This window comes from Periplaneta americana, chromosome 3 (genome assembly GCF_040183065.1).
Source record: "Periplaneta americana isolate PAMFEO1 chromosome 3, P.americana_PAMFEO1_priV1, whole genome shotgun sequence".
In the NCBI taxonomy this organism is placed as follows: domain Eukaryota; kingdom Metazoa; phylum Arthropoda; class Insecta; order Blattodea; family Blattidae; genus Periplaneta; species Periplaneta americana.
This window is the reverse complement of record NC_091119.1, coordinates 95,050,416-95,070,188: the sequence shown is the minus strand read 5'-3', so window position 1 is coordinate 95,070,188 and position 19,773 is coordinate 95,050,416. Positions and strand designations below refer to the sequence as shown.

General features: G+C 35.9%; 1 protein-coding gene across 1 annotated transcript in view; it reads left to right on the top strand.

Moving 5' to 3' along the window:
- Nucleotides 1–19,773, top strand: part of Zip71B (Zinc/iron regulated transporter-related protein 71B) — a 55,387-nt gene that overhangs the window by 18,112 nt on the left and 17,502 nt on the right. The window contains exon 2 of the mRNA XM_069820958.1: nt 614–773. Within this exon, the coding sequence (XP_069677059.1) occupies nt 614–773 (160 nt within the window). The remainder of the gene's footprint in view (nt 1–613; nt 774–19,773) is intronic.

Genomic DNA, 19,773 nt, shown 5'->3' with positions numbered 1-19,773 from the left:
AAATATTCTTACTCAATATTCTCATCACTTATCAGCTTATCAAATAAAAGTTGTAAGTCATCTAACCATTGATGGCTGTGTTAGTACAGACTCCAAAACAACATCATCGTTATGTTTGTTTTGCCGTGAGAGTACTGATTAAGAAATAAGAGCTGGCGAATATCATATTTTGAGAACTTTACTAATCTGATTTAAATTCTCACATCACTATAAGGTCCACATGATATGATGAAAGCCTTTCATGCTAAAATAATTACCGTTGGCTGAGGAAAACATCATAACAATTATGTTATATGATTCGTGATTTCTCTTCTTCGTTATATCTGTGGACTCCTCACTTTATTTTTCATAACGCATTCACAATCACAGCTCAATGAGCACACCCGTACTGATCTGTGTTACTGAAACCAAAGCTGTTCTGCTACTGCAGGTAATGTACAGTCCTGTCGCTTTCCCTCCAAGCCGATTCACTCCCTCCAGGTAGGGGAATAGGAACTGCACATTGCATAGAGACAAGTACACAATGTGCGCGACTGCACATTGTGCAGGGTTCTGACATGCCTGGTCTAGAGGATAGGTAACTCATTAACCACCACTGACTTGTATGTTGCAGGGCTTCGAGCACCTGCTAGAGAGTTTGGGCCTGGGTCGCCTAGTATTCGACAAGAGTCATGCCCTTGCACTGCACAAGGTGAACGGCTCCTTCCAAGAGGTACACGACAGCCTGCATCTCCACCAACACAGCCATCAGCGCCGACGGCGGCAGACAGATGGTGAGCAGTAAGCACAGTGAAGTGCACTTAATTGAGAAGAATAGCTCGAAGACTCAACATAATTCAAAATTTGAGAAAATCTGTTCGAGCTCATAATGTTGAAAAGAAAAAAGCATTGAAAACGCAACCATTGCAAATCTTTCTCAAAAACATTTAATTATCATACTGGAAGGGTTTAGGACTTTCTTCAAAGCAGGTCATAAACATTTATTCAGAAAAATAACATTGACACGTCCACACCTGTGGAGTAACGGTTAGCACGTCTGTCCGCGAAACTAGGTGGCCCAGGTTCGAATCCCGGTCGGGGCAAGTTACCTGGTTGAGGATTTTTCTGGGGTTTTCCTTCAACCCAATATGAGCAAATGCTGGGTAACTATCGGTGCTGGACCCCGGACTCATTTAACCGGCATTATCATCTTCATCTCATTCAGACGTTAAATAACCTAAGAAGTTGATAAAGCGTCGTAAAATAACAGACTTAAAAACATTGACAATATTAATTCAGTTCTTGAATATGAAATTTGAGCTATTTCGATACATTATAAATTAATGTTAGAAAATGAATCTTGAATACAAATATAGCCTACAGTATTTGAAATATAAGACTTGAAACAGAAAAAGATGTAAATACAAAATTAGCAGTATTTCCAATGATTTTCGGTAGTATTCGTAGACTTTTAAAACCAAAGCAATAAGGACTAAGTATGAACTTCTACATTACCAAATAACTGTAACAGTACCGGTACTCCAATACGTTTAAAAAAATATGGATATTAACAAGGAAGTAAGCCACCGGCGTAGCTCAGACTAAGGCATTTGTCTGCGCTCGGGCGCGAGTTGGTTTCCCGCTTGGGCTGATTACCTGGTTGGGTTTTTTCCGTAAGGCAAATGTCAGGTAATAATCTATGGCGAATCCTCGGCCTCATATCGCCAAATATCATCTCGCTATCGCCAAGCCCATGGGCGCTAAGTAATCTCGTAGTTCGTTAAATAACGAAGTAAAAAGAAACAGGGAAGTATAATCGTAGAATACAAAGTAGGAATGAACCTCCTAGGAGAATAAAAGACTGTAATAATTAGATTTTATACACTATGTGGACATTAAACAGAATAAAAAATACAATAAACGATAAAAAAATATAACAATATAACTTACGAACATAAGGACACAATATATGGTTAGAAGTGAGGATACAAGGCTACCTAAATTAGCTTATCAGTGTAGACGGTAAGTAACTACTTAACGTCATTAGTGTAGACCAAGCGGTGGCCAAAACTCGAGCTGCAGTGATTACATACGACAGACAGCCTATGAAGTAAGGAGACGGAGGAAAGGTAGTTGGCATGAAAACTACAACCAGTGGTACTCCCTGTATTAACATCTTGAGCAATCCCACGGATAAAAATCTCAAATTCTGCTGCATCAGTAATGTCATTGCTGTCATCAAGAGCCAGTGAATAATATACGATTTCTCTTGCTTCTTCTTTTTAACCTTGCTCTTGAATATAATCACGAATTTTCTAAATTCTTCTCTCGATACTTGGTCGAGAAATTCGTAGTTTTTCAAAATTAAAAACTTCTTATGGACAAGTTATTTAAGCTATTTTAATCATAACTCTTTTGAGAAATTCTGTTCTATTGAAAGGCGTAGAGCACGAGATATTTGAAACCCCAGTAGGTAGCTGACTTCCTTACATTTATTTATCTCATCTTTCTCTTCCTGGCTGTGATTTAAGACATGTCAATTCCTGGCGTTTAACAGTTCGTTGGCACATAATATTGAATCAGTTTTTCTACAATATTATTATTAAATGAATAACTAATAAATAGTTACCCTCATCCAAAGATTAAGAAGATTAAAATTGAGATAAAACCTAATAATTTTATCCTTCTAGGGATAAGATCTAAAAATATCAATAATCATGCACATACAGAAGAATTACAGAAACACATACTTAGTAGTCAGCAGCAGTAGTAATAATAATAATAATAATAATAATAATAATAATAATAATAATAATAATAATAATAGTAAATTATCAGCGTAGCAATTAATGTTTCTATATTCTCCTAATTGAATCGTTGAGCAAAGTAAATATATTACATTTTGTCCGACAGAACAACAAAGAAGTTCTCCTCATTGTTTACAAAACCACCTCTTACTGCTTGTAGAGACAGAGTTTGTGGAGCGACATGATACCACCACTGCTTGCCTTCAGTACGTGAATGAAACACAGTAATATACAGGAAACTCCTCGTACCCGTTTGAATGTCTGTGAACGACACCCGCTTTGGTCACCGCTGGTGTAGACCTTTAAAAACCAGAGCTTATAGGAAAACCGAAAATGAGGTGGAAAGGTTCACTATGAGTTGTAAACAGATGGTTCACTTCATCTGTGTATCGTTGAAGAAGAGCAATAAATGTAGGCCTACATCTACAGACACGGTTCAAATTCTCTTTCAACTTTAAGCATTCAAGCAATGCATGCAAGAGTGAACAAAACGAATTCAATATTGTATATGCTTTTTTCCCACTAAAAATGCGAGCGCATGTGGCAATTGAAAGCTAACCCATCGCCGGTGGATATCTTGTGCGTATTTCGTTCAACGGTAGCATGTAGAACAGCTGATTGTTTTAGGTGGCCGTGAATAAACAGAAAATTATTTTGTTTGGTGATGGTGGACTTTTTAATCTGAAAATAACGGCAAGTACGATTAGCTTTATTGAAGATTATCGCAAATACGAGTGTCTATGGAGTGTTCAACCACAATTTTGTAAATCAAGTAGGCCTAAGTATTGGACTGATATTTAATATTTATTAATTAGGAGTAATATTATGGTCGTAGTGAAGATGACGTTCAACACGGCGCACAGTGTAGAAATACAATCTGCATTCTTCTTAATTGAATGTTCGTTTTCAACTTGATTCTTTCAATAATCCACATAGATTGCATGTGGAAACTCATGGAAAATTGAAACGTGTAGATGTACCTTTAATCTACCTTGAGCAGAAGTTCTGGGTTCTCTACTAAAGTAGCTTATGAGATCAGTGGCGTGCGGTGCTATTTCTCGATGGGGAATAGATCAGAAATAACACTAATAATAATAATAATAATAATAATAATAATAATAATAATAATAATAATATAAAAATCTGTATTACGATTTTGCAACGTTACCAATTCCTTTTTTTTTACTTCATTAACAACTTAATCAGAAAAAGAATATATTAATATAAAACAGATTAATGATATTATATTATTATTATTATTGATATTATTATTAGGCCTAAATATATAATACCGTTAACTAAAAATAAATAAACCTAAATTAAACCTACAATTTACCGCTTGACGAGCACCCAGTTAACTATTTCACAGAATTATAGTAACTACTTTGAAAATGTTTTGTATAAGATTTTGTTTTAGTTTTAAGTTATGTAAGGAGAGCAGGGGCGTATTTTGCGGACTACCGGGGCTACCGGCGGTAGCCCAAGGAAATTACAAAAGAAAAAGTTTATAATATAACATAATGTAATAATTTTGTATTACCGTATTAGTTTTACCACAGTAATTAAAATTAAAGTAATTGTTAGATTTATATGCGCTCTCTGCTCTCGAAAGAAACAAGTTGTCAAGGCGGCATCACTGGAGAAACCGCTGCTACGAAGGGTAGCCTGTGACCGTTCCGCTCACGTCGCACAACTCCCCGTCCCCCCGCTCCCCCCTGTTTCCTTCGTGCACTGTAGGTGGGTGAGTTTCCGCTCTCGTGATCGGTTTCTTGGAAGGCGCGAAGCAACAATATGCTTAGTACGCTAGCTCATTAATGTGATTGTGTTCTTGCAGTGCAGTATTTTAAATTTGTGATTTGTTCGAGTGTCTAAGAGTTATATTAATTGTGAATTATTAAGTTTTTAATTTCCCAATTAAGTTATATTGTGAAAAATATGGCAGAACAAGTTTCTGGAGAGGTGTGTGTTGAAAATGACTGTGTAATAGAAAGTTTATTAAAAGTGCCTTTTAACCGTCGTACATACAACGAGAAAGTTGAAATTGTGAAAATGGAAAAACCAACTCCTGAGTTAAATTTGTCCATGGACGTAAAAGAAAAACAGCGTGAGTACACACGCCATTTCACTTCAACATCATATGGTAAGTGGAATTGGTTGTGTGGTAGTTCTAAACTGTCTAAACTATTTTGCTGGCCATGTTTGTTATTTAGCCGCGAAACTAATGTGTGGTCAAAAGACGGGTTTTCTAATATGAACTCCCTTCGAACGGCAGTCCTAAAACACGACAAATCAAAAGCTCATATTTATAGTAGCATGAACTTTGCAAACTTTGGGAAGACAAGAATTGATTTACAGCTAGATAAGCAAAAAGTTTTACACATCAACCAACACAATGCTCTTGTGAAAAAAAAATCGGGAGATTTTACTGCGTCTTATTAACGCAGTCTGCTTTCTAGGAAAACAAGAATTGGCTTTTCGGGGTCATAATGAGAGTGTGGAATCAGACAATAGAGGAAATTATATTGAATATTTAAGTTCCTTAAGTGAATTTGACCATTTACTGGCCAATCATTTTGAGAGTTCAACAGTATTCCGTGGTACTTCTCCCGCAATTCAGAATGACTTACTATAAGTGGGGTTATGATAAAGAACATAAAATCTGAAATAGAAGAAGCACCTTTTGTGGCCATTGTTGTTGATGAAACAAGTGACTGCTCTAATCAGAGTCAATTGTCCACTGTTTTAAGATACGTCGACAGTACTGCCAATGTTCAAGAACGGTTTATAGGATTCACAAATGCCAGTTCGGGCAAAACTGCTGCTGCTTTGTTTCAGCATGTGGAAGGTGTTATAGCAGAATACAATGTCGGCAATAAGTTAATTGCACAGACATACGATGGTGCTTCAGTTATGGCGGGAAATATTAATGGCTTAAAAACAAAAGTTCAAGAAAAGTATCCTCAAGCACTATTTGTCCATTGTTACAGCCATGTTCTCAATTTAGTTTTGCAACAAACTACTTTATCCATTCCAGAATGCCGCATTTTTTTTTTTCAAAACACTGTCGGGTTTAGCTGCATTTTTCTCATCATCTCCTAAAAGATCAGAAAAACTCAAGGAATTTATGAAAAAGAAACTCCCAAAAGTAGCACCAACTAGATGGAATTTTACATCTCGGCTTGTAAATACAGTAAAGTAATACAGAGAACAACTGACTGCTTTCTTTGAAAATATCTGAAGAAAACTGGGATGATGCTGTAATTGTGCAGGCTCAAGGATATTTGTATTTTTTCACACAGTTTCAGAATATATTTCTTCTTGAAGTCTATGCTAGAGTGTTCGCACATACAGATGTGCTCTACAATATTCTTCAGACAAAAGGTCTAGACATAGCATACTGCTTGCAAGAGGTATCAAAGTTAAAACATACTATATCCGAGTTCAGACGTAGTTGGTTTCCGTCCATATGGAGTAATATGGAAAATGAAAATTCTTCAGACAATACAGTGGAACCACCATTAAAGCGAAGAAAAGGAGATGATGAATTAAAATACAGGCAGCTGTACTACAGCATACTAGATCGTATGCACATGGAAATTACTGACAGATTTTCTGATTATGGAAAGCTTCAGTTCACACATCTTCTAGATTCTCAAAAATTTTCTGCTTATAGAGAAAACTTCCCGAATGAGGCACTAAACAAATTATTTCAGTCCTATAACAGTCACTTTGATCAAGTACGTTTGAAAAATGAATTAAGTGTAATATATTCAGCAGAAGTCTTTGATTTTTCGAACAAACCTATCCATGAAATATTATCTGCCTTATATGAAAACCAGCTGAACCAAGTTATTCCTGAAGTCCTTAAATTGGCAACATTAATTGTGACAATACCAGCTACGTCAGCATCGGTAGAAAGAACATTTTCTGCGTTGAAGAGAATAAAATCCTACTGTAGATCAACTCATACACAAGAACGTTTATCCGGCTTGGCACTGATGTCCATTGAAATGTCATTTATACAGAAACTTCGTAAGCGGCCCAACTGTAATTTCAATTACGAAGTCATCAAAGTATTTTCGTCCCAATCAAGACGTCTGGAATTGACATATAAATAGGTAAGGAATTTTATTATAGGGTTTTTAAAATATATTTTGTGTAATAATAGGGTCAGTGGTAGCCCAGACCCTTAAATCAGTATACGCCACTGAAGGAGAGGAGTAGGTTTGCCAATCAAAATAACCGCGCTTTTCTCAGCAAAATTGATCGAACTAAACGCTCTCGACTTCAGCTATCGATACAACATTCGCTGTCTTAATTCCCGTGCGTTTTTTTTAAAGCAAGACGTAAAGCGCTGCAGCAAGACCGTTCTTTTATTACATTTGCTTCACCGTCGCTGCAGCAGCGCTGTAGCAAGCGTGCAGCAAATCAGAACTTCGCTTTACCAGTTTGCTGCACGATCCATCATGGCGGAATGTGTGTTTTTGTCTTTTGCAACGTTTATTGTCAAAATCGTCTAGTAATAATTCCATGTCATTATCATGGAAGTCGAAATTATTTAACATGTTTGGTTCTTTTAGGGTTAAATTTATTACGGCAGAAATAGAAGCCAATATTAATTGTCCACCATTTTGCAGTCAGTTGACCTACTTACGTTTTTTTTCGACCCTCATTTTGCTGCAGCAAAGGCATGAAGCGCTTTACTAAAGCGCTTTAAAAAAACGCACGGTTCGCATCACGGCGCTCGCGCTTGGTCTCGTTGAAGTAGGAATAGGCAGGAGCAACGAGTTAGAAAGAGAAATCTTCTCTTTCTAACTCGTTGGGCAGGAGTCACCTGTTCCACTGCCATTATTTCGTTAGATTTAACTCAGGCCGCGAATGAGTAGATCGTACGGATTTTTAAAGAACTTTTGTATAATTTCACACACAACATTATGTCACACGAAAAACTCTTCGAACTTAATTGTTTTCCTAATTATCACTATATGAATAAAACTAGCTTGATGAAACAGTATATTCCACAATTCTCAATACTCCGCAAGGGAAGAGGTAACTCTACAGCTTCCAGCGATACTCGGGTAACTTCGTGTCCACTCGAGCCTGCTTCGGAGAAAACATTGCTTGCGACTCCCACCACATCACCAAGCACAGCAGACGAGAAGGGCTCGAGTCGTTTTCACTTCACTGCAATAAGTCTGCTAACGATACTGATATTGCAAGTTATCTTGAACCTTCTGAGCGGGGACAGAGGGGCAGAGGGAAGGAAGCGCGTAACGCGGGTGGAGCCAACTGAGTTGTTTGCGCATGCTCCGCAGCATAATCTCTTGTCAAGAAACATAGAGCTATTTCCTTCACTGCGTACCAGTAGTGTTACCATGGACCAGCAACCACAGGGTAGTAATTATGGTGAAATCACACCACCGCGGAGAAAAAGTAACGCTGTTATCCATAGCCGAGAAAGAGAAATTATCGCAAATATAATAAAATTAAGCATTGCGAGGAGGAAAAATTAAACAAATATTTGCTGGAACCTCTTGCTAAGGAATATGAGAGAGCGGCTAAATAGTCTGGCAAAAGTATTAGTTCCGTGAAGAGAATTAAAAATAATATTGAATTACAACCGAATGAACCTCACACTAATCCGGGAAAGAATAGGTATGTAATGTTTAGAAATTATTGCTATAATAGTTATGTACAATAGTGTCTGTATTGAGAGCGACAGAATGAATTACTGTTGCAAGTTATTATTTTCTTATAGTTCTACTAAACATATTATTTCATTCCAGAGTTAGACTTGTGTAAAGTTGAAGTGGACGACTTCGATCAACATGTTATTCGGGATACAATCGAAGAATTCTATCGTGTTCAGAAAGTAGTACCTACGATTAAGAAGATAATTCCGAATGGATGATGCCATTGACGAAATAGTTAATTTTGGAACAAGCGATGATGGCAGCAATGATAGGGATATGGATTGTGTATAATTGTAAATTAATGTAAATTCAAATAATAAGCCTGTAAAATATTGTTATAAGAATATGTACTTATTAGCTGAAGGTGTAAGTCATGCAGGCCTATATAATGTATAGAAGTAGCTGTAGTAACTCCTCCATTGCCGGTCCTCAACCCGGATGAGAGAGGAGTGTACACAAGATTATATTTTAAATACTTATTACAGGTTAATTAAAGCTTGCTACGAAACTATGTTCTCCTCTCAAAACCGGAGTATCGAGAGAAGTTGATGTCTGTATTGAACCAAGTTCTTTTACAGTAGAGAGCCGTAAAGTAAAAGAACCAACGTTTTTTGAAGAGTCACGTTACCCGAGGGAGGGGCATCCTTGCCGTGCCGTTACGTTGATGAGTACACGCCGTACCGAGCAGTTCCAAAGACAGACTTAGGGGATGTAAGGTTCAAGATAACTTGCAATGACAGTAGCTGTTGTCGCTTTTTGAAAACTGCAAGTAGGCCTATCCTTTAGAATGAAGTATATCTCACAATGTCAGTTAAGGGGGCAGGGAGGAAGGGAACAGCGTGTTCCCTCTGGTCCATGGAGGAACCGCCACTGTATGAGATGACTTAAGGCCCGCTCCCACTTAAGGAATCGAATCGAAACGAAAAGTCTGCTGCCGCTCACACCTAGTGGAATCGAACCGAAGAGTGCTTTTGTGTTTTGCCATACAAAAGAGAATAATTTCTACACAAGATTTATTAATTTTTCTTCGTTCATATTACATTGTGATTGGTATACGTACTATTTCACCATTAACTTTCAATAGTAAACAAATTAAGCCGCCAAGAATGTATGTAGTTCATTTGTTTTTTCACGAAGGCTTCACGAAAACTTACGATCATATCCTAAACAAGAAATTCTATTCCGACAGTGGAATAAATATTCTAGCTCATGAATTCTGTTCTGTTCGTTTTGCTTCGATTCGAAGTGCCGCTTTCTGCTATCTTCCATTTAAATACATTGTGAAGAGAAATTCTGTTCGATTCGATTCCGCTAAATGGGAGCAGGCCTTTATAGTTTCCACGCCATACACGCTAGCCACCTTTGTGGGCTCACTTGATAAACCACTGGCTTACCATGACAGTGGACCTATATTCAAATCTTGGCAATGCAGGATTTATGTTTGAGGTGGACAAAAGTTGAGATTCTGAACTTTTCTCAGAGTTCTCCCGCCTTTTCTTATTCATTCTACCAACACACTTCATAATTCCCTTTCATTATGAGCATCTGCGGACCTCTGGAGAAAGAACTAAGGAAGAGACTAGTGAAGTGCTTTGTGTGGAGTGTGTCACTATATGGGGCACAAACATGGACATTACGACGAAGTGAAGAGAAGCGACTAGAAGCATTTGAAATGTGGATATGGAGAAGGGTGAAGTGTGTGAAATGGAAAGACAGGATAAGAAACAAAGCTATGTTTGAAAGAGTGAATGAAGAAACAATGATGCTGAAATTGATCAGAAAGAGGAAAAGGAATTGGCTGGGTCACTGGTTGAGAAGAAACTGCCTTCTGAAGGATGCACTGGGAGGAATGGTGAACGGGAGAAGAGTTGGGGGCAGAAGAAGATATCAGATGATAGACGACATTAAGATATACGGATCATATGAAGAGACAAAGAGAAAGGCAGAAAATAGGAAAGATTGGAGAATGTTGGGTGTGCAATTAAAGACCTGCTCTTGGGCAGAACATTATGAATGAATATCATCTGTCTAGAAAATGGACACCACTTGTGTCTGCGCATTGCCAAATCGATTTTCTGCCGTGGTGGGTGTTCCTTGCGTTTATCCAAAGATAGACGACAGTGGTGGTGCATTGTAGACAAATCACAGATCTTTATCAGAGGCACCAAAGCCTCCCATAATCTCACCCATGAGGGGGGGTTTATGAAACTCCTTTAGACCCGTGAATACAATAGACCATCAGAGGTACGTTATACGGATCTGATGGCTGGAAAGGAATGTGTGGCGTGGTGGATGGTGGAGCCAGTTCATCCGGGCTGCGCAATTGGCACGCAACTCATTCCATCACGGGTACACGAAAGCCTACTTCGGCTGAAGTACTTCGAGATGTTACATGTTATACATGCTTAGATAAAACTATTCTTGGAACTGAAATTGAACAATTAGGGCCTATGTATAGGCCTATTGGCATTGAAAGTATGGTGTTCTCATAGCAAAAGTCCACAAAGTAGGCCTACTATACTTTATTTACTCAACTATAACAGTAGACAACGAAGATATACTCTCAGATATGCCTACTTCTCATGAATTCCACTGCACTAGCATTCAAATTATCTTATTCAAAAATTTAGAGCGCTCAGTAAACAATACCTAGAATTAGCACATAGAAACCGAACATTATATCACTTTAGATACGTAGTTGGCTAGAAATGTTTTGAGTCAGCATATCCTGAAGATCGCATCAATTCGATATTACAATACTAGCTTAAAGCACGCGGCATTGGCCGGGTTTTCGTTTTTGCTTCTATTTGTAATTGAACTGATTGTTAGACTTTTCGGAGATCTCGGATATTCAAGAAAATCAAAACGAATTTTCTTTACTAAGCTTTCCTCGTCCCTAAAGATGAATCTTTAGATACTTACTTATTGGCATTTAAGGTTCTCCGAGGTACATTGCCGCTCTCATATAAGCCCGCCATTGGTCCCTATCCTGAGCAACATTAATCCAGTCTCTATCATCATATCCCACATCCCTCAAATCCATTTTAATATTATCTTCCCAACTACGTCTCGGCCTCCCTAAAGGTCTTTTTCCCTCTGGCCTCTCAACTAACACTCTATATGCATTTCTGGATTCGTCCATACGTGCTACATGCCCTGTCCATCTCAAACGTCTGGATTTAATGTTCGTAATTATGTCAGGTGAAGAATACAATGCGTGCAGTTCTGTGTTGTGTAACTTTCTCCATTCTCCTGTAACTTCATCTCTCTTAGCCCCAAATATTTTCCTAAGCACCTTATTCTCAAACACCCTTAACCTATGTTCCTCTCTCAAAGTGAGAGTCCAAGTTTCACAACCATAAAGAACAACCGGTAATATAACTTGTTTTATAAATTCTAACTTTCAGATTTTTTGACAGCAGACTGGATGATAAAAGCTTCTCAACCGAATAATAACAGGCATTTCCCATATTTATTCTGTGTTTAATTTCCTCCCGAGTATCATTTATATTTGTTACTGTTGCTCCAAGATATTTGAACTTCTCCACCTCTTCAAAAGATAAATTTCCAATTTTTATATTTCCATTTCGTACAATATTCTCGACACGAGTCTTTTCGGGATTTACTTCCAAACCTATCTCTTTACTTGCTTCAAGTAAAATTCCCGTGTTTTCCCTATTCGTTTGTGGATTTTCTCCTAACATATTTACGTCATTCGCATAGACAAGCAGCTGATGTAACCCGTTCAATTCCAAACCCTCTCTGTTATCCTGGACTTTCCTAATGGCATACTCTAGAGCAAAGTTAAAAAGTAAAGGTGATAGTGCATCTCCTTGCTTTAGCCCACAGTGAAATTGAAACGCATCTGACAGAAACTGACCTATACGAACTCTGCTGTACATTTCACTGAGACACATTTTAATTAATCGAACTAGTTTCTTGGGAATACCAAATTCAATAAGAATATCATATAAAACTTCTCTCTTAACCGAGTCATATGCCTTTTTGAAATCTATGAATAACTGATGCACTGTACCCTTATACTACCATTTTTTCTCCATTATCTGTCGAATACAAAATATCTGGTCAATAGTTGATCTATTACGCCTACGACGTCAACAAAAGTGATATTCCTCGAAAGTTACTACAGTTACTCTTGCCCCCCTTCTTAAAGATAGGTACGATTATGGACTCCTTCCATTGTTCTGGTACAATTTCCTTTTCCCAAATAGCAAGTACAAGATGAATCTTTACATAGCGTCACTTAATGAATTAATGACTTTCTTAGCCAAAATGTCTGCCAATGTCAACTCAATTTAAAATAGCTGAAGTTCAGACACCAAAAAGAAAACGTTCCATCATGTATCTTACGTTCATCTGTTTTTGTTTTTAATTGTCATTGTCTTGAAAGTTAGCAAACCAAACACACCCTTTGGTTTCTATACGTCCACATAGCGTTGACTCAATGTTCTACATTGATTTGAAGCTGTGCTGACGTACATTTCATGTAATTTCATACCCATGTGTGCTTTCACTTAAACTTTAAAGACAGCTAGGGAATTCCCTTGTTCTCAGTCTGAACTCTTGGGGTGTCATGAGGAGCTAAAATTAACCTTTTTATCAGTCGTATCAGATAATTATATGTGTATATATATATATATATATATATATATATATATATATATATATATATAATTTAATTTATATTGAAATATTTTTTACTCCCGCTTATATCACATCCGGTTTTTTAATGACGACTTGAAAAATGACATCTCACAAATTGAGAATAGGCCTATATTATATTATTTTTATGCCATATACAGAATACGATAGAGTATTATTTTGCAATAAATCATTTTTGGACTTAATAATATTTTGAGAGACATGTTTTTGAAATTAAAACTTAAGAAGTTATGAGTCTTATGACGTTTAAACCTGTCTTTGGGCAGTTAACTAAACAACTCTGTTATTTTCAGTGAGTTTACGTACATGGAAAAAGTATCACTGAATTGTTTTTTGATATGCGTACAATTCTTTGTTTTAACCTCTATTCCGTGTGTGTGTGTGTGTGTGTGTGTGTGTGTGTGTGTGTGTGTGTGTGTGTGTGTGTGTGTTTAAGTGTGACCAATCAAGAGCAAGTTACATAGTTGACAACATGGAAAACATGAAGTTTTAAAGTTAATGGCTGCAACTTTGAGCGATTGTCCTTGAGCTTTATTTTAATATGGTCAATACGAATGCTTGTCGCACTGGAAATTGCAGTTGCTTAAAAATCGAAAGGCATGCTAGGGATATCATAGGAGTATGTGACATAGCCTAAAACATTTTCTCCTTTCGTTTTACCAGTTAATATTGTCGCTTTCATTACGTTTTGCATGACTTTTTCACACCATAATTTTTGCATAATTTTGGTGTGTCAATATTTCGCAACAGTAAAACAATTATTAGTTATTCAATATTTAGTATTAAATTATGTGATTGCATTCCTTGTGGTTTCAAAGAATTCAAGAATTCAGTTAGATAAGACACAGCCTGCTCACTATCTACAGCTGTGTCGAGAAATATAATATGGTCTTGGACCACAGTATAAGAATATACTGTGCTTGGACTGTATATGAGTAATAGCTACTTATTATATGAATGTTCTAGACTTTGCCTTTCATAATGTATCAACAATGTTATTTAATTCTGTTTTATTTTTTCTATGACCCCATGAAAGCTGAATAGTAACAGAAATAAACAATATTGCATATAGAATAGGGTGACGAGATTCCCAAGATAAAAAAAACGGGACATATTAAAGTTGACATGAATCAATATTTTATCTAAACATTCATTATTGCTTGTGTTTATAATGATAATAACAGTGAGCAATAAAGTCCAATGTTACCGGTATTTATTTTAAAGTAATAAATACTACACTGTTTACAATAAGTAGGCTATAGGCCTAATAATTATACATAATAGAATAGCATGGATACTTGACTTAAGTCACTGTTAATCATTTTTTATATTGCTACTAGTTTGGATTAATTAGGTTAACTTATCTGTTTAAAAATACTTCAGGTTAATTTCACCTTACATGATATCCATGTCACTGTATTCTGAACTTGTTTCATAATACAATTTTTTACCTCATATTACCTTTTAACTCTTTTAACATTCTCCATGAAGATGAACTGTACAATCAGCATCATATTTCTTTGATGAGTGAATTTGCTCTAGAAGTGTTGGCCTTTCCTTCAGGAAACTATAGAAGTCCATACAAGACACATTTTTGAAATTACATTTTGTGATTAACATGGTCTTTATTGAATTAATTACGGTGATATCTGATGGAAACAACATAGAATTAATCAATGTTTTACGTGATTATTAAATAAATTAAAAGAAAAAGAAATATTTCAACAATAATTTAGGGAAATGGGACACCATTTTAAAAAAAACGAGACATTTGGTGTCCCGAGCATACTTTTCTCAAGACAGGGAACAAGAGACTGAAAAAAGGGACATTCCCATTAAAAATGGGACATCTGGTCACCATACTATAGAAGAGACTATTTTAATATTATACATGCATGTTTGCTAATATTTATTCTTATTTTTACTTGTTTAAATACTTTAATGTCCATTTGTCTAATTTTAATGTAGCCTATGTTTTTCTCCTTGTTATGAAGGCTAAATGTGCAAATTTTGGCTGAAGCGTGTAGATTTGTATAGAGAACATACATACTCACATTCACTTTTATATATTAAGATGGCCTAACTGCAAAGGATCTAAGAAAATATGGAAATTCTTCTTGTCCTAATAAATTGTTCCAATTTTTAACATATAACGTTACAGACTAAGTATAAAAAAAAACATTGTTTGTTGTTGTTTAGTCAACTGTCCGAAGACAGGTCTGAACCTCACAAGTGATACCAACAAGGCATCACTTATGAGGCATTATTTGCACATTAAATATCTCTTTTACGTAAGATCGTTCATAAGAATCCAGCAAAGCAGAGCTGAACATGAATTCCTTACGATTACTGTACCCAATTTGATATTCTACGCAAATAAGACTTAGTTGTCTTTTGAATTGAGATATAATTTTTTACTCTTATTTCCTAAGTAATATTTCCTTTGTTGAAGGTCTATGGTTGTCTCAAGAAAAATAGTTTAATCCATACAATTACAAGGTTAGCATACACTTGTTCCAAACGTAATAAGTACTGTTAAATATTGCAAATTACATCTGATTTGTATGAAATTCATACATTACAAATTACATGAATTCTCACGACATGGTGGCATGGAAGACATATTGACTTGCGAATGTTATGTTTGTAATGACAAAGGGCTTAATTAACATACGTGTATAGCTGTCCCATCATCACGTGACTTGTCTTACCATTCGTGATGTAGAGAGGCATGTAGACACTTTATCATACGACACAAAGTCAGATATAGATTCAATGTGGGAAAGTTGGAAGATGAAAATAAAAGCTTAAAAGTGACACGCAGTCAGAGTGCAAATAACACTGAGCATTGCCATAAATAAGAGAGAGTCGCTACAACACTAATTCATTGCACTCCAGTGTAAATATAGATTACAATATATGTTGTCTCGTATCAGTGTAAGGAAAAGAAAAATAAATTAAAGACCTTGCCAAGAGCTAATTCAATAGTGTAGTCTGCGAATGTTTTCAAATGGTATTTTAATTAAATTTAACTTTATCATATTCTCTGATTTTTCTCAGCTTGCTGTAATATATTTTTTTGCTTGTGTCTGATTTCTGAGAGACAGATTTTAACAGGAATGAGATCACTTAAGGGGGCTTCTCTTGGCTTGCAAATCTTACATACCTGCCTAATATTTTTAGTTTTTTTTCTATTCTCTAAGTTCAATTTTTAGGATCCAACTTTAACAGTGTTCACCATTCAGGATAAGATTGAAGAAAAGATAAAAAACATTAAACTTGTGGCCACACTGTTGTCAATCGAGAATTCCATTAACTTCGCATTATCAATGATTTTCCAGCAACAAATTATGATGGATTCTTGTCTAATATCTTTGGAAATATAAAGAACATCTTGATTCATTAACAATGCAATTAAGGGAATATTTCCCTTCATACAATTGAAAAAACAACTGGATGAAAACCCCTTCTTGGTAGGTAACGAAAAAAAAAATAGTTTGTCCGTCAAAAAGAAGAAAAACTGTTAGAATTATCTTCTGATTCGAGCTTAAAAATCGTGTTTCCTATGACAACTCTGTTGTAATCTTGGTTGCATGCATAACCAAGTATCCTGATGTTTTCCGAATTACAATACAACAATTAATGAAATTTCCATCAGCATACTTGTGAGAGAATACATTTTCTGTTTTCGTTTTCTTGAAGAACAAATACAAAGTAAATTTAATGACGAGCTAAACTTGCGACTTAAGAGCATCTACAATTGAATCGGACTTCTCAAAACTGACAGCTGCAAGGCAATATCAATCATCCATTAATAACCTTATTATTTATTTATTTATTTATTTATTTATTTATTTATTTATTTATTTATTTATTTATTTATTTATTTATTTATTTATTTATTTATTTATTTATTTATTTATTTATTTAATCTGACAGGATTAAGGCCATAAAGCCTTCTCTTCCATTTTACCAGATAGCACATATAAATACAAAAAAGAAATACAAACACTGATGAAAATAATACAAGTTAAATTAAAGCCCTACAACAGGGTCAAAAGAACACTATAGAGCTATCATCGAGCTAATACAAGCAAAAAAAAAAAGAAAGAAGAACCTTGTGGTGAGTCTAAAAAAAACACTAATTTAATTTTTCTCAGAAAAGCGTGACAGAATGTAAAATATCTTTGGATTTATGTATTTTCATATTATATTCACAAGCTAAAACTAAAAATATCACTACCAATTTATTAAAGATTTTTAATTCACTACATTAAGCAAATATTTAACGAGTAGATAATGTTTATGGTCCTAAATTATGCAAAACATTTTCGGGGATCCGCTAAAATGAAGTATGAACATTAAGGAGTCCATGCCCCACACTCAAAAGGTTGGGAACCACTGATCTATACTTTTATCAGTACTACAACTTTTTTTTCCCATGCCCCCCTTTCTTTGCTGCGAAAGAATTTTGTCTTGTTGATGTTCGAATGTGAAAGTTACTACCCCACTTCACCTTCCACAAAGGAAGATATTCTTTTATAGCTGTTATTTTAATGGCACTGCATCAAGTGCAAAGTTATCTAGCTTCGATGAAAACTTCGGGGTTCGAACCTACGGTAGGTCCAATCATAGTTTCAGAGCACAAGTCCTACTCACTTCCCCTTGACCACAAGGGTGACTGAAGGAAAATAAAATAAAGAAGAAAAACTGAGAAATAAAAGAGAAGAAATGAAAGCTGAATTAGTGATCGAGTACTGTACTTATTTCTTTCTAGCTTAGAACATATGTAAATTTTTGTGAATGCAAGTATGATTTTTCATTCTTTTTAAGTTGTCAGGCTAACAAAATTCACACAATTTTGCCTTTGAATTGTGTTCACGATCTTGTACCATAGTGTCATGGTCTAAGGTGTCATACCTTGGACAAGCAATATGGAATGAGCATTGGTTGGGGTCTTCAGCAAGGAAGATATTTTCTCTTTAAATTTCAACCAGTGTATGGGACCAATACTCGCCCAGCATCGTAATGAATTTCGGGAACTATAGTAGGTGGTGAAATCCGGTTCCATGAGCCAGTTATAATGGCTGCGAGAGGATCACTGTGCTAATCACACATTACCTCCGTACTGGTTGAATGATCATTTATCTCCGCTGAGGCATGTGGAAGTAAGACCCGGTACGGCGGCTTACTTTTACGCAAATAGGTACTGCTAATCCGCAAAATTCCATACTTTCTTTCCCTCAAAACGACGGATTGCAAATGCGCAAAATATTTCAAGTCTCTAAATTAATAGATCCTTAAATAAAATTAATAGGATACATGTACAACAATTTACCTTTAAAGCACACTGTCCAGTGATTGTCCCGGTATGCCGTTTGTCTACAGTACGATGGGCTGGAACCGAAGTACAATTTTTTTAGCTACTCCAGTAATGATAATTCATCACTTGGCTATTTCCTCCATAGTTCAGTTGCAACATCATGATTATCTTGGTTAAGTCTATTTGTTTTTCTGTTATAACGCACTATGTCGAAAGAAAGATACGTTTCACTCTGCAGTTGCTTAAACACTTCCGTAAATTCATGGAGAGACGGATGAAGTTTGTAAAATTGTCGTTTCAAATGACGATGGAACGATTTGTGGTCCTGCTTTCATATGTTGGTACACTGGCCCACAATTTAGGAGAGAATTTAGAATCTTCACTTACATAGTTTTCAAGTAGGCTACACAGTCTAGGAATCTCGTTAACTTATTGTGATTAGGAGCAATGCTATGCAACTCAACAAACGCATCCCCTACTGTGCATGGAGGTACATAATATTTTCAACCAAACATATATTTCAGGAACTTTCCTCCTTCGGAATAATTAGAATTGGTATATTCAGAGCGAAGTCCAAGGTCAAGTATCTTCCTATAGCACGTCTGGCCTAAATGAAAATTGCAGCCTTTAATGTTATGTTAGGAAACACTTTTTTGACTGCATTATGAGTAGCAACTTCAAAATCTAAAATTTTCAGGATTAAAATCATCACTACACAAATCACGAATACGTTTCCACATGCATTCGTAAGCTGATACAGTTTTCGATAACAGTAAACCAAAATCAACTTGAATGTACCCCAATGTAGTATATGTATAGTATAAACCTAAACCTGATGAAAGTGTTTTGGTGAATGTTCCATCCGCTAATATATTACGCACATTACTACACAGAAACTGCAAATTTCGTCCACAAGTAAAAATTACTGCCTTATTTTGATGTCTACAAAACAGAACCTTTCGCTTCATCTGTTAAAATAGGTATTTAAACTGCTCTCATACCTCATTTACATTGCCAGGGTAAGTGGGCATCTGTTTCCTCCGGGCTCTGTATAGTGCTAATCGAAGTTTGACCGTCTCCATTCTCTGAATATTAAAAGTATCTGACCTCGATAATTCTGTTCGTACGAGTATTATTTTACTGGGTTGTAAAGTAATTTCTTCATACGCTTTTCTTTTACAATTTGCCCGCAAAATATGTGATTCAATAGCCCTAGCGCTTTTATTTTCATGATCATGCAAATATCTTATATACTATTTCACTAACTTCTGCATTAAGGCCTCCCCAA